The sequence below is a fragment of the Leucoraja erinacea genome, chromosome 3 (assembly GCF_028641065.1).
Source record: "Leucoraja erinacea ecotype New England chromosome 3, Leri_hhj_1, whole genome shotgun sequence".
NCBI classification, from domain to species: Eukaryota; Metazoa; Chordata; class Chondrichthyes; order Rajiformes; family Rajidae; genus Leucoraja; species Leucoraja erinaceus.
The window spans coordinates 49,794,092-49,808,190 of NC_073379.1; the positions used below are offsets into that span (position 1 = coordinate 49,794,092).

At 42.2% G+C, this 14,099-nt stretch overlaps 1 protein-coding gene across 2 annotated transcripts in view; it reads left to right on the top strand.

The window, feature by feature from the left end:
• The first annotated feature begins 5,985 nt into the window (after positions 1-5,985).
• Positions 5,986-14,099, top strand: part of LOC129695567 (tetratricopeptide repeat protein 39B) — a 123,605-nt gene continuing 115,491 nt past the window's right edge. The window contains exons 1-2 of one of the 2 annotated variants that reach the window (XM_055632646.1): positions 5,986-6,418; positions 12,982-13,047. Coding sequence is in view for 1 of the 2 variants with exons in the window: in XM_055632645.1 (XP_055488620.1) it covers positions 6,386-6,418 (33 nt within the window). In the remaining variant the exon portion in view is untranslated. The remainder of the gene's footprint in view (positions 6,419-12,981; positions 13,048-14,099) is intronic. The other variant, XM_055632645.1, reaches the window with a different exon arrangement.

Here is a 14,099-nt window from a genome sequence, read left to right on the forward strand (position 1 = left end):
ATGATGTCATTTGCGTCATACTTACCAATCAGCTGGGCAGGAGGCGGGTGGTGACGTCATCACGCCTCGCCATGCCGGGCAGTGATGTCCTCACGCAACGCCACGCGCTAGGCGTATGCTGCCAAGACGCTGCTTACGCCGTCAAGACGCTGCATACGACCGCAATGCGCCTGTGTGCCGACAGGCTGTTGGCGTGCGAAGATTTCGGACACTGGCAGTTTTTCGGAGCCCCGTGCGATGTCGAGACCAGCCCCGCACTTCTAAGGGGGACCGGCCCCTCGCGGCCATACGGTGCCCGTACGCCTCAAGCAACTACGTTTGGTCGCGCCAAACGCATGCAATCGCATGCAAGTGGGACAGGCCCTTAACTTGGCATCATATCCAGCACAGAAATTGTGAGCTGAAGGGCCTGTTCCTGTACAGTACTGTTCTATGCTCTATGGTGGACAGTCCTTTAGGACTGACCTGAGGAAGGAAATCATTTAACCATGTTAGGTAACACAGAGATCAAGAAGTGAGGGCAGGTGAGCAGTAGTTTGGTAGAAAGATGGACCCAGAACATCGTGAACAAAATAAACTTGGAATAAGCATGGGGAAATAGAGAATCTAGAGTTTGGAGAAGGGGAAAGGAAGCCGTTTCAGAAGTTTTGAGAAGCAGAGAGATCATGACAGAGGCTTCTTTCATAGATTATCTAATTCAGTTTTGAAACTAATCCATTAGAAAGGATGAAACAAATGGTTTAAATATTAATTTATCATGGAGCCTAAAGCATTACATCTTTGCATCCCTGGAAATAATCATCAATTACAATAGAGCTGGCTATAACTTTATTATAAATAAATATACTGCATGCTTCCCTGAAGTATAATCTTGCATAAATTGATAGAGATGAAAAACAAATCTTTTGCTCCAATGCAAAAAGTGGTTATTGAAGCAGGAATTAAATGATTTCAGCAAATAAAGAGGCAGAAGCTTTCTTGCTGAGAATTCTAGCAAATAGGTTTTGGGTGGCTTAAGACATAGCCTCCAATGGTAGAGCATTATTTGGAAAGACATGTCACAATCAAGGTCAATCATCTTGAGTTTATCTAACTATCATGACTGAATTTTTGAACAGGTAGAAAGGAGGCAATTGCATATTCACATGAATTTTAGCAAGGCTTTTGACAAGGCTATATATGGCATACTGCTCAGTAAATATCCATGAGGGAAAGTGTCAAATTGGATGAAACCTGGTAGTAGTAAAAAGCAAATAGCTGACAGGCTGTATATGCTGGAATTCCTTAAGGTGTAGTAGGATCAAGGTGTTTGTTTTCCATGGCACTCGTTTAGATAGAAATGAAGGGGAGTGACTAATAAATAAAAGTAGATACAAAATGTGACCATGTGGTTAATAGTAATGAAGAAAATAGTAAAACAGATAATTGGACAGATTCTGTAAAGTATGAAGATATGCATTTTGCAGGCACTTTCTTTCTTGCCCTATCTATAGAATATAAAGCAGGAAGTTGTTGTTTGAACTGCATAAAACTCCTACTAAAAGAAAGTTATATTGATAAGTGAATTGCAGGAAGAATGTGAAAACTTTGGAGAGGCTTGGGGAAGATTTACAAGGGTGTCTCAAGAGAACATCTTTAGCTATGAGAAAAGATGGTGGTGGAGTGAGTCAAAAACTTCAAATTCCTGGGTGTGCATATGATAGAAGATCTGTCGTGGACCCCGCACGTTGATGCATTCATAAAGAAATTCCATCAATGTCTCCACTTCCTTAGAAATTTGAGGAGATTTGGTTGGTCAACAAATACCCTCTTGAACTTCTACAGGTGTACAGTAGACAGCATATTGACTGGTTGGATCGTGGCCTGGTTCGGCAACTCGAATGTCTAGGAACAAAGAAGATTGCAAAAAATCCATCCTAGTCCATCACGGGTACCTACTGTACGTCCCCACCATCAAAGAGGTCTACAGGAGTTCCTCAAAAATGCAGCCAGCATCATCAGAGACCTACACCACCTGGCCACACTGTCATTTCAACCCTGCCATTGGGAAGAAGGTATAGAAATTGAAAAATAGGTGCAGAAGTAGGCCATTCGGCCCTTTGAGCCTGCACCGCCATTCAACATGATCATGGCTGATCATCCAACTCAGTATCCCGTACCTGCCTTCTCTCCATACCCCCTGATCCCTTTAGCCACAAGGGCCACATCTAACTCCCTCTTAAATATAGCCAATTAACTGGCCTCAACTACCTTCTGTGGCAGAGAATTCCAGAGATTCACCACTCTCTGTGTGAAAAAGGTTTTCCTCATCTCGGTCCTAAAAGATTTTCTCCTTACCCTTAAACTGTGACCCCTTGTTCTGGACTTCCCCAACATCGGGAACAATCTTCCTGCATCTAGCCTGTCTAACTCCTTAAGAATTTTGTAAGTTTCTATAAGATCCCCCCTCAATCTTCTAAATTCTAGCGAGTACAAGCCGAGTCTATCCAGTCTTTCTTCATATGAAAGTCCTGATATGCCAGGAATCAGTCTGGTGAACCTTCTATGTACTCCCTCTATGGAAAGAATGTCTTTCCTCAGATTAGGAGACCAAAACTGTACGCAATACTCCAAGTGTGGTCTCACCAAGACCCTCTACAACTGCAGTAGAACCTCCATGCTCCTATACTCAAATCCTTTTGCTATGAATTCTAACATACCATTCGCTTTCTTCACTGCCTGCTGCACCTGCATGCCTACTTTCAATGACTGGTGTACCATGACACCCAGGTCTCGTTGCATATCCCCTTTTCCTAATCGACCACCATTCAGATAATAGTCTACTTGCCTGTTTTTGCCATCAAAGTGGATAACCTCACATTTATCCACATTATACTGCATCTGCCATGCATTTGCCCACTCACCCAGCCTATCCTAGTCACCTTGCAGCCTCCTATCATCCTCCTCACAGCTAACACTGCCCCCCAGCTTTGTGTCATCCGCAAACTTGGAGATGTTGCATTCAATTCCCTCGTCCAAATCATTCATATATATTGTAAATAGCTGGGGTCCCAGCACTGAGCCTTGCGGTACCCCACTAGTCACTGCCTGCCATTGTGAAAAGGACCCGTTTACTCCTACTCTTTGCTTTCTGTCCGCCAGTCAGTTCTCTATCCACATCAATACTGAACCCCCAATACCGTGTGCTTTAAGTTTGTATACTAATCTCTTATGTGGGACCTTGTCGAAAGTCTTCTGAAAGTCCAGATACACCACATCCACTGGTTCTCCCCTATCCACGCTACTAGTTACAACCTCGAAAAATTCTATAAGATTCGTCAGACATGACTTACCTTTCATAAATCCATGCTGACTTTGTCCAATGATTTCACCACTTTCCAAATGTGCTGCTATCCCATCTTTAATAACTGATTCTAGCAGTTTCCCCACTACCAATGTTAGACTAACTGGTCTGTAATTCCCCATTTTCTCTCTCCCTCCCTTTTTAAAAAGTGGGGTTACATTAGCTACCCTCCAATCCCTCAGGAACTACTCCTGAATCTAAAGAGTTTTGAAAAATTATCACTAATGCATCCACTATTTCTGGGGCTACTTCCTTAAGTACTCTGGGATGCAGCCTATCTGGCCCTGGGTCACCGTGCGGTAAGCTCCGGAGTACTGTGACCGCCGACCAACATCCGAGGAGCTGTGGCTGCGGAGCGTCCAGTCGCAGCCGGCGCTGGATTTAAACACCGCGGAGCCTGGGATTCGAGATCACCAGTCGGAGCTCCAACCAGCGCGGTCTGAAGACTTCGGGTGCCGCGGTCTCCGGGGAGGAAGCGGCCGCTCCAGACATTTCCAAGCCGCCGAGGAGTGTTCACCCGATGCCGGCATTCCAGCTTTCTGGCAAGAGGGCCTGAAAACATCGGACTGGCTGCGGAGGCCACAAATAGGCCCCGACCTCGGGTGATCACAGAGGGAGAGGACTGAACTTTCTGATGCCTTTCCCCACAGTGGAATTTTTTTATTCTGTTGTGGGGGGACGTTTGTGTTGAATTATACAATATGTTGTGTCATTTTTCTTAATTTTAATTTTTCTATGGATGTACGGAAGCTTAATTATTTTTTTCTATGTAAATCACTTTGGTCTCAACGCGAGTTGATTTAAATGTGCTATTTAAATAAATTTACTTTACTTTACTTTACTGGGGATTTATCGGCCTTTAATCCATTCAATTTATCTAACACCACTTCCTGGCTAACATGGATTTCACTCAGTTCCTCCATCTCATTTGACCCCCAGTCCCCTGCTATTTCTGGCAGATTATTTATGTCTTCCTTAGTGAAGACAGAACCAAAGTAGTTATTCAATTGGTCTGCCATGTCCTTGTTCCCCATGATCAATTCACCTGTTTCTGACTGCAAGGGACTGTATGGGAGCCTGAAAATTGTAATGTCCAGGTTCAAGAGCAGCTTCTTCTCTGCAACCATCAGGCTATTAAACACTACAACCTCCAATTAAGCTCTGAACTACATAGACTTGGGGGGCTATTTTTTTGTCTTTGCACTACTATTATTTTTATTTGTTTTTTCATATATGCGCTGAACTTTCTTTATTTGTTTATTTTGGGTTTTACAGTTGCATTGCTGCAAGTGAGAATTTCATTGTTCTTTTTCGGAAGATATGACAATAAAACACTCATGATTATTTAGGCTGTGTTTTTATCTTTGGTTCATACATGGTGAGGGGAGAATTAAATGAGATGTACAACATGGGGAGACATGGATTGAGGGGATAGAATGGAAATATTAGGAGATATTGATTTAAAGTAATCGGTTGCAGGATTAGAGAGTAAATTGATCTTTCTTTCAAAGGTTGGTGACAGTCTGCAATTCGCTATCTGATGAAACTGCTTGGATTTAAGATGAAAACAAAGTTTTAGCTACCTGTCAAGGGAAGGAAACTTTTCACTGGTCTTGCACAAGCAACTCGAGGGAGCTCTGAACACTGCTGTAGCAGGACAACCTGGGAACTCAAACGCTTTGACATTGACATCATTACATTGAATGAGACAAGTCATTCAGGAAATAGCCAATTTAAAGAATCAAGCAGTGCATATACAGTACGATAAACAAAGAACTGCAGATGCTGGTTATTAAAGCACAAAAGGACTCAAAGTGACCCACTCATTCCTTGGATCATTCTCATAAACACCCCTGGACCCTTCCAGCGTACCCTTCCTCACATTTGGTGCTCACAATACTCCAAATGGGGTTTGACCAGCGCCGTATAAAGCCTTAGCATCACATCCCTGTTTTTGTATTCTCGTCTTCTTGAAATAAATGCTATCCTTCCTTACTACCGATTCGACATGCAAATTAACCTTTTGAGAATCCTGCCCCAACATTCCCAAGTTCCCTTGCACCTCTGTTTTCTGAATTCTCTCCCCATTTAGAAAAAAGGGATTGCTGCTGACTGGTACATTCCAGACTGCAGGAATATGGGCTGGAGGTTGGTGCAGACAATGCAAAGTCTCTGTGAGGAAGGACCACAGTTATGGGTCCTTTCCCTACTGGATATTGGTGCCGAGTCCAATGTGGAAGCCCCTCAAACATAAGATGTTTGGAAGCCACAATTGATTCTATGAACACAATAAAGAGGTGCTAACACTATCATGAATACAGCCAGCAGTGCAGAATGTAAAGATCTGTGTTCTTTTATATAAATTTTATAATGCAAAAAGTTTATTTCTGAAATAGGTAATACACCTCAGACCTTTACAAAGTCAGACCTAATGGAGAAGGGGAGGAAGGGACCGTTGGTTCAGAATGTGTTGAGGATCTAGAACAACTCATGGGCTAGGTCCAAAGGGGACTGAAATCATAAAGGATTGCAAGTTAAGAGAACTAAAAATACATGTGAACGGACCAGTTACATTTTATACAAAAAAATAAATGAACCTATCATGTTATCATGTCGTCGTGTTGCTGCTAATTTTCTTAATGACTGAATGTATTTAAAAATGTGGGATTTGAATTAATTTTAACATTATTTGTCCAGCTTTCTTGGCAACCACGTAACCCCTACAATACCGTTTCCATACGGAAATTGAATTGTGTCTGTTCTATATATGATGCTATATTTAAGGGTATCTCGAAGACATGTACGGATTAGCATTGTACCTGGGGGTCAGGTGCTGGGACTTATCCAGCGCTGTTGAAGAAGGGGGAGGAGTCTGACGAGTCGGCGACTAATAACACTGGCTCCCCTTTCCTTTTCGAGCAACACAGCTACCGAAACCATCCAGCGGGAAGAAGGCGTCCCAGGAAAACGCAGGTCTCTGCACTGTGAACCGTCGGAGAGAAAGTTTCCGTAAGCTTGCTGCTGACTGACTGACTGAAGATCATGGCCAACTTCACTGATCCAGGGGCGCATGAGGTATAGACTCCACGCTGCTCTCACAGCTGCGGCGGATATTTGATTATTTATGTTTTTGCACGGGATTCGTTGATATCAATGTGTCACTGCGAGGGGTTAAGCAATATTGGAGAAAGGGATTGTACATATGCTTTTATATATTGGCGGTGCAGTCAATAGGATTTTGGTTGGTGAGGGTCGAATAAGACCTGCGTGCCCTTAATTTCCTTTTAACATACCAAATTATGGTTGGCAGCCAGGGGTTCCTTCCTACCTACTGAAATCCCATTCTGTCAGTTTGCCCACTGCCGCTTTCTGCAGTGCCTATAGTGCAACCTGCACATCCAGGACGTTAAACGTATATATTCTGGGAGATATCAGACATTTTAGCTACCGATGCCATTTTGTGGTGCTTTTGAGAAGGGGTCAGTGTTCTCTCCTCGGTTGCCATCTGTTTGCTCACTTCCCTTTCCTCCCTTTGATCAAGTATGTATTTCGAAATCCAGGCATGTATTTTATTTTAGACTCCGATCTTGCTTCGCTGAAACCTCGCATGCGCACATGCTCTCACTACCTTGCGTTTGTATAATCAACGTGAAGTGACTCAAAATGGTTAGGAAGGAACTGCAGATGCTGGTTTAAACCAAAGTTTGACACAAAATGCTAGAGTAACTCAGCGGGACGGGCAGCATCTCTGGAGAGAAGGAATGGGTGACGTTTTGGGTCGAGACCCTTCTTCAGACAAATGGTTATCACGTTGGATTGTTGTTCCTTTCATTGAAGCTCCCGTGCAATCACTGTGTGGCAACCATACGAGCTCTTGGTCTAGTCTTTATTCGGGCCATTATGGAGTTATTGGCTGGCTCTGGTTTTCTACCCCATTAGGAGAATTCATAGCTACACAGGGCTGGATTTAGATGAAGAGAGACCCTAAACTGTTCCACTTGTGAGGCCCCTCCCAATCCCCGACCCCCACGACTAGAGGAAGATGGTCCACCAGATTGACACCGTTTTGCAGCCGAGCGTAGCCAATGAGATAAGGGTCTGGAAAGCTGCGTTATTTATTTATTTATTTATTTATTTATTTATTGCCAGTGCTAGTGTCCAGTTATTGGCTTAAAACACTATTATTCTGAAAGGGAGAGTAAGGAAAATTACTGAAGGGTTGTTTAGAAACTATAGTTGTGAAGGTATATGTAAGAAAGGTCTGTGACAGTGTCAAAAATATTATACACCTTGCAGGGCTCGCTTAATTTTTTTTCTCTGTTGTCAGCCGAGCAACCTTTTCTCTGTTGTCAGCCGAGCAGCTTTTTAAGTTGCCAAATGCCAGTTTAGGTGGTCATTTAAGACGGCTTTCATGACGCGTGCGATAATGTGCTCGGACGAAGTGCATAGTTACCAGTCGGAATTATGTTCAATGAAGCATTCACATATTATTTCTGCTTCAAATAAAGTCACAAACTAAACATATTCACCAATCAAGACATGATATATACCACAATGACATACAGCAAAATTATAATACATTATCTCAACTCTTTTTACACATTGAAGGGTTTCGGCCCGAAACATTGCCTATTTCCTTCGCTCCATAGATGCTGCTGCACCCGCTGAGTTTCTCCAGCTTTTTTGTGTACCTGCAATGAATACAATGTCTATTATTTCCTTCCATTTCCAAACAAAAAATGTGGTTGGATTATTCAGCGTATGATTAACCTCAGTTCGCAATAATAATAATAATAATAATTTTTATTTATATAGCACTTTTCAACAAAACCAGTATTTGAACCAAAGTGCTTTACAGAGATTGATTAAATTAATTGAACAGATCAAATGTCAATAAATCCATAAAAACAAAAAAGAGAAAAAAGAAAAAAGACACAGAACAGTACACTATAGAAATCAACATGAAACGTCCCCCCACAGCAGAATTCACTGTGAGGGAAGGCACTAAAGATATCCAGTTCTCCCCCTCATAGTCCACCCAAGGTCGGGGTCTATATGTGGCCTCCTCAGCCAACTCGATGTTCTCAGGCCCTCTGCTGTGAAGCTGGATCATCGGCGTCGGGTGAACAATAACCAACCTGATCTCGCAGTGGCTCAACACTTCAACTCCCCTTCCCATTCTGAATCCGACCTTTCTGTCCTGGGCCTCCTCCATGGCCAGAGTGAGGCTCACTGCATATTGGAGGAGCAGCACCTCGTATTTCGCTTGGGCAGTTTATACCCCAGCGTTATGAACATTGACTTCTTCAATTTCAGGTAATCCCTGCTTTCGCCTCCCCTCCCCAGCTCTCCCTCAGCCCACTGTCTCCGTCTCTTCCTTTCTTCTTCCCGTCCCCCCACCCTTCGTCCTTGTTCCAACTGGAGGGAGAAAGAGGACATCAGTTATGTCCTCTTTCTTTAGTAAACATGGTTTCTCTCCTTCTGTCATAGATGGATGGATCTTTTACCCAAAGTAGGGATATCCAAAACCAGAGGACATGGGTTTTAGGTGAAGGAGGGGGGGGGGATTTACTAATAACCTGAGGGGCACCTTTTTATTACACAAAAGGTGGTAGATATATGAAACGGGCTGCTGGAGGTAGTTGAGGCACACCTACACCTACCTTCCTTCCTTTCTTATTTCTGACCCAAAAAGTTGCGTATCGACTATCCATGGTCGTCTGTAGGTAGCAATGTTAAAACATTTTGAGATTTTAAAAATCAAGTCTGCAATTTATCCCATCAGATAAAGCATAAAAAGAAGTTTAATTTGACACCTAATTCACTTTCATATCTTAAGTATTTAAAAAGTTATGGCCATTTTCATACACGGAAATTAGCATCTTGTTCCCTATTGATTTTCTATGGACATAGCAAAAAAGCTGTGATCGTGGACAGTCAAAAGCCCATAGCTTTCTTAAAAATTAAGAGAACTTAATGAAATATTCAGTTATCATAGATTGAAGCATTCTGAAACAAATATAAAACAATCTTACTTGGATGACCTGAAATTAAAGCATATGATTAGTTAGTTACCCAATTGTAGCTAATTTCAAACTTCAATTACTAGATCTAAACATCTATCTATTTCTTAATAAATGATTAACATTTTTAAATAGCCTAAGTGTCCAAATAATATTCACAAATAATTCACAATAAAACATGATTTTTAAATCTCATTTACATTAATTTATAGGCCAAATGGAAGGAATTTAGTGTTCAATTGCTGTAAATTAAAGTCAATTTAAATCGGCTTTCTAGTGAATTGAAAGGATTTGAGTATAGGAGCAGGGAGGTTCTACTGCAGTTGTACAGGGTCGTGGTGAGACCACACTTGGAGTATTGTGTACAGTTTTGGTCTCCTAATCTGAGGAAAGACATTCTTGCCATAGAGGGAGTACAGAGAAGGTTCACCAGACTGATTCCTGGGATGTCAGGACTTTCATATGAAGAAAGACTGGATAGACTCGGTTTGTACTCGCTAGAATTTAGAAGATTGAGGGGGGATCTTATAGAAACTTACAAAATTCTTAAGGGGTTGGACAGGCTAGATGCAGGAAGATTGTTCCCGATATTGGGGAAGTCCAGAACAAGGGGTCACAGTTTAAGGATAAGGGGGAAATCTTTTAGGACCGAGATGAGGAAAACCTTTTTCACACAGAGAGTGGTGAATCTCTGGAATTCTCTCCCGCAAAAGGTAGTTGTGGCCAGTTCATTGACTGTATTTAAGAGGGAGTTAGATGTGGCCCTTGTGGCTAAAGGGATCAGGGGGTATGGAGAGAAGGCAGGTACAGGATACTTAGTTGGATGATCAGCCATGATCATATTGAATGGCGGTGCAGGCGTTAAGGGCCGAATGGCCTACTCCTGCCCCTATTTTCTATGTTTCTATGTCTATGACTCGAATGTGTGCAATGTCATGAGAATGTGTTCTTGTTGTCATAGAGAAGTGACAGGGCTGGTGACATCTCAACATTCAAGGGTATAGAATTTTCAGGTACATTGCAGAGGTGTGGTTGCCAAAAAAAGTGGCTATTGATTAAGGAATCCATTGGCACATTAATGATGAAAGCTATTCTTGAAGGCTGTCCAAATTACACTATTCGAAGGGCCAAATGACCTACTCCTGCACCTATTTTCTATGTTTCTATGAAACCTTTATTTGTCATTCAGACCTTTCGATCTGAACGAAATGTTGTTGCCTGCAGCCATACATGTAATAACAACAACACACAATAAACACAAATTAACATCCACCGAATTAACATGTCTAGTGGGTTCCTGTGAACGCGCTGGTTTAGAACGTTCACATTGCGGTGGATTTGTGCCCTCAAATGCCCAGAAAAATACTGCGGGATATAATGGGCCCAAAATTAGCTTCCCGCAACTTTAAACTTTGTATAGGGTGATTTCACGAAAGGTCACTGGAGCGTAGATCCTCACCCACGTGACCGCAAAATTTAACTGGAGTACACTCGTCACTTCCAGTACATGTTAGTGAAGCTGAAAACACGCACTTTCACACCCGTTAAAAACCGCGAAAATGGCCAGTTTTTGAGCTGTAAATTACATAAGATAACTGCAATCTTAAAATTCTGTATTTCTATGTTAAAATCCCTTTATCACAGAAAGTCCCAGAATCCAGCAAATTAAAATAAAAACAGAGAAAGAAAGAACTACAAATGCTGGTTAATGCACAATAGGACACAAAGTGCTCAGGTAAGTCAGGGGTCAGACAAATCCCTACAGTAGGTATGTTGCAAAGCCTACCTGAAGCGTCGCTGAAAATCTGTCCCAGCCCGTGTGCGCAATTTTGGCGCCGATTAGAGGGGGGGCGGGTTTAAAACGCCATTTCCCCTAGGCTGTTCAAATCGAGGATGTTCAGCGAATTATTAACGAAAAATCGCTGGAAGATTCCGTCGCTTTAGCTATTATTACTTTTAAGGGCTTTATCAAATTGTTATAGTAGTGTAAAAATTAACCTCTAAGCCCCCGACCACCGGCAACGGGTCAGATCTCATACTGGGAAAACAGAAGGTAGGCTGTTTATTTTTACATTAAAAAGGGCTTCTTAAGATCCCTTTATAGGGTGATTTCACGAAAGGTCACTGGCGCGTAGATCCTCACCCACGTGACCGCAAAATTTAACTGGAGTACACTCGTCACTTGCGGTACATGTTAGTGAAGCTGAAAACACGCACTTTCATACCCGTTAAAAACCGCGAAAATGGCCAGTTTTTGAGCTGTAAATTACTGTGCCAGTTGGGGTGACCGTGAGGCACAGCTACCTAACTTTACAGTCCAGAAGAAAGATAAAATCCAAGGTAAATTCAAGGGGGAGCTGAAGGTGCAAAAACAGCGGAAGTGGTCAGCGGACATTTGCCGTGGAGATATAAAGATAGAAAATATCGGGAATTATCGCGTTTGCTCGCTGCATTTCATCAAAAGTAAGGCATTATTGACTTTGTATCTTTATTCATTTGTTATATGAAAAGTTTTAAAAGTGAAAAATCCGTCAGTAAAATTGCAAAATCGCCCATGGTTCTCAGGTGGGTTTTAACATGCAAAATGAAAACGCTTCTGAAGCTCCATTTACCATTTAAATAATGGTAAACTATCAATGCATTTTGAAATACATTTTACTCAGATGCAAGCTAAGGAATGGGATAATTGTCAGCTGTCAGTTGGACAAAATTAGGATATTTTATAATATTTCTCAGTTTCTTGTTTAAAGCCTGCACATTCACCCAAACTACTTATTTATTTATTTATTTATTTATCATCTAATAACAGACAAGCCTGCAGCATGGAATGTATTCGATGATAAAGAAAGCACCTTCAGCTCCCTCTTGAATTTACCTTAGTTTCTATCTTTTTTTTGGGCTGTAAATTTAGGTAGCTGTGCCTCACGGTCACCCCGACTGGCACAATAAATTGCAGCTCAAAAACTGGCCGTTTTCGATGTTTTTAACGGGTGTGAAAGTGCGTGTTTTCCCATTCACTAACATGTACCGGAAGTGTAGCATGTCCTCTACTTCAAATTTTCGGTCACGTGGGTGCGGATCCACGCTCCAGTGACCTTTCGTGAAATCACCCTATAGAAGTGCTGCTGAGCCCGTGAATCTACTAAAACATTTAGAGATCAATGTGCCGTTTTTTCTTTGCTTATTTCATTTTCTTTGGTCTTCTGTGGGCTAAATATCTGAATTTTTAATAAAGAATTCCAAAACTGTGCAGTGATGACAAGTCTGGCATCTACTGCCCATCCACCATGGATCTCGTGGTGGAGAAAATGTGTTTGCGGCACAGTATAGTTGCTGCAATACAGCGCCAGATACCTGGGTTCGATCCCGACTACGGTTGCAGTCTGCACGGAGTTTGTATGTTCCCCCTGTGACCGCGTGGGTTTCCACTGGATGCTCCGGTTTCCTCCCACATTCCAATGATGTGCAGGTTTGTAGGTTAATTGGCTTCTGGAATTGTCCCTTGTGTGAAGACAGAACTAGTGTATGTGGATCGCTGGTCGTGCAGACTTGGTGGGGTGAAGGGCCTATTTCTACGCTGTATCTCTAAAACTAAAACGCTGAATGAAAATTTAGGTACTTCCGTGGGCAATGAAGAATCATCAACACTGAGGGGATGGAGACACGTGTAAACTTGAAAAGGTAAAAATGGAAAGTTTTCCTTTCTGAAGGAAAATTTGTGGATTAATGAATTTTGTGAACTTCCTGGTCATTTTTAAGTTAACATTCATTTTAATATCCATACATTTAACTTCAATTCATATTCTCAGACTGCTGTGGAGGGAATTTGAACTTGTTTTCTATGCAATAGGTGAGGTGCTTTGATGTTATGTTAGTTGTACAAGACATTGGTGAGGCCGCATTTGGATTATTGTGTAGGAAGGAACTGCAGATGCTGGTTTACACCGAAGATAGACACAAAATGCTGGATAGGTCATGGGGTCAGGTAGCATCTCCAGAGAAAAGGAATAGGTGACTACTTTAGATCGAGGCCCTTTGTGATTATTGTGTTCAGTTTTGATCACCCTGCTATAGGAAGGATATTGTTAAGCTGGAAAGGGTGCAGAGAAGATGTACGATGATGTTGCCAGGACTTCAGGTCCTGAGCTATAGGAAGAGGTTTGGCAGGCTAGGAATTTATTCCTTGGAGCACAGGAGTCTGAAGGGTGATCTTATCGAGGGTATATACAATCATGAGGAAAATACATAGGGTGAATAGACAGTCTTTTACCGAGAAGAAGGGTATAATGAACCAGAAGACGTAGGTTTAAGATGTGGGGGGGGGGGGGGGGAGGATTCCATAGGAACTTGAATGGCAGCATTTTCGCACAGAGGGTGACATGTATATGGAACGAACTGACAGAGGAGGTAGTTTAGGCAGGTACCATAACAACATTTAAAAGACATTTGGACAGTTACATGGATAGAAAGATTTCGAGGGATATAGGCCAAACGCGGGCTGGTGGACTCGCGTAAATGGACATCTTGATGGGCATGGGCATGTTTGGCAGAAAGCACTATTTCTATGCTTAGCTTAGTTCAGAGATACAGCACAGAAACTGCGATCCCCACACACTAACACTATCGTACACACACTGGGGACAATTTCCAATTTATCCTAAGCCAATTAACGTACAAACCTGTACGCCTTTGGAGTTTGTGAGGAAACCATACCCCCAAAGAAAACCCACGCA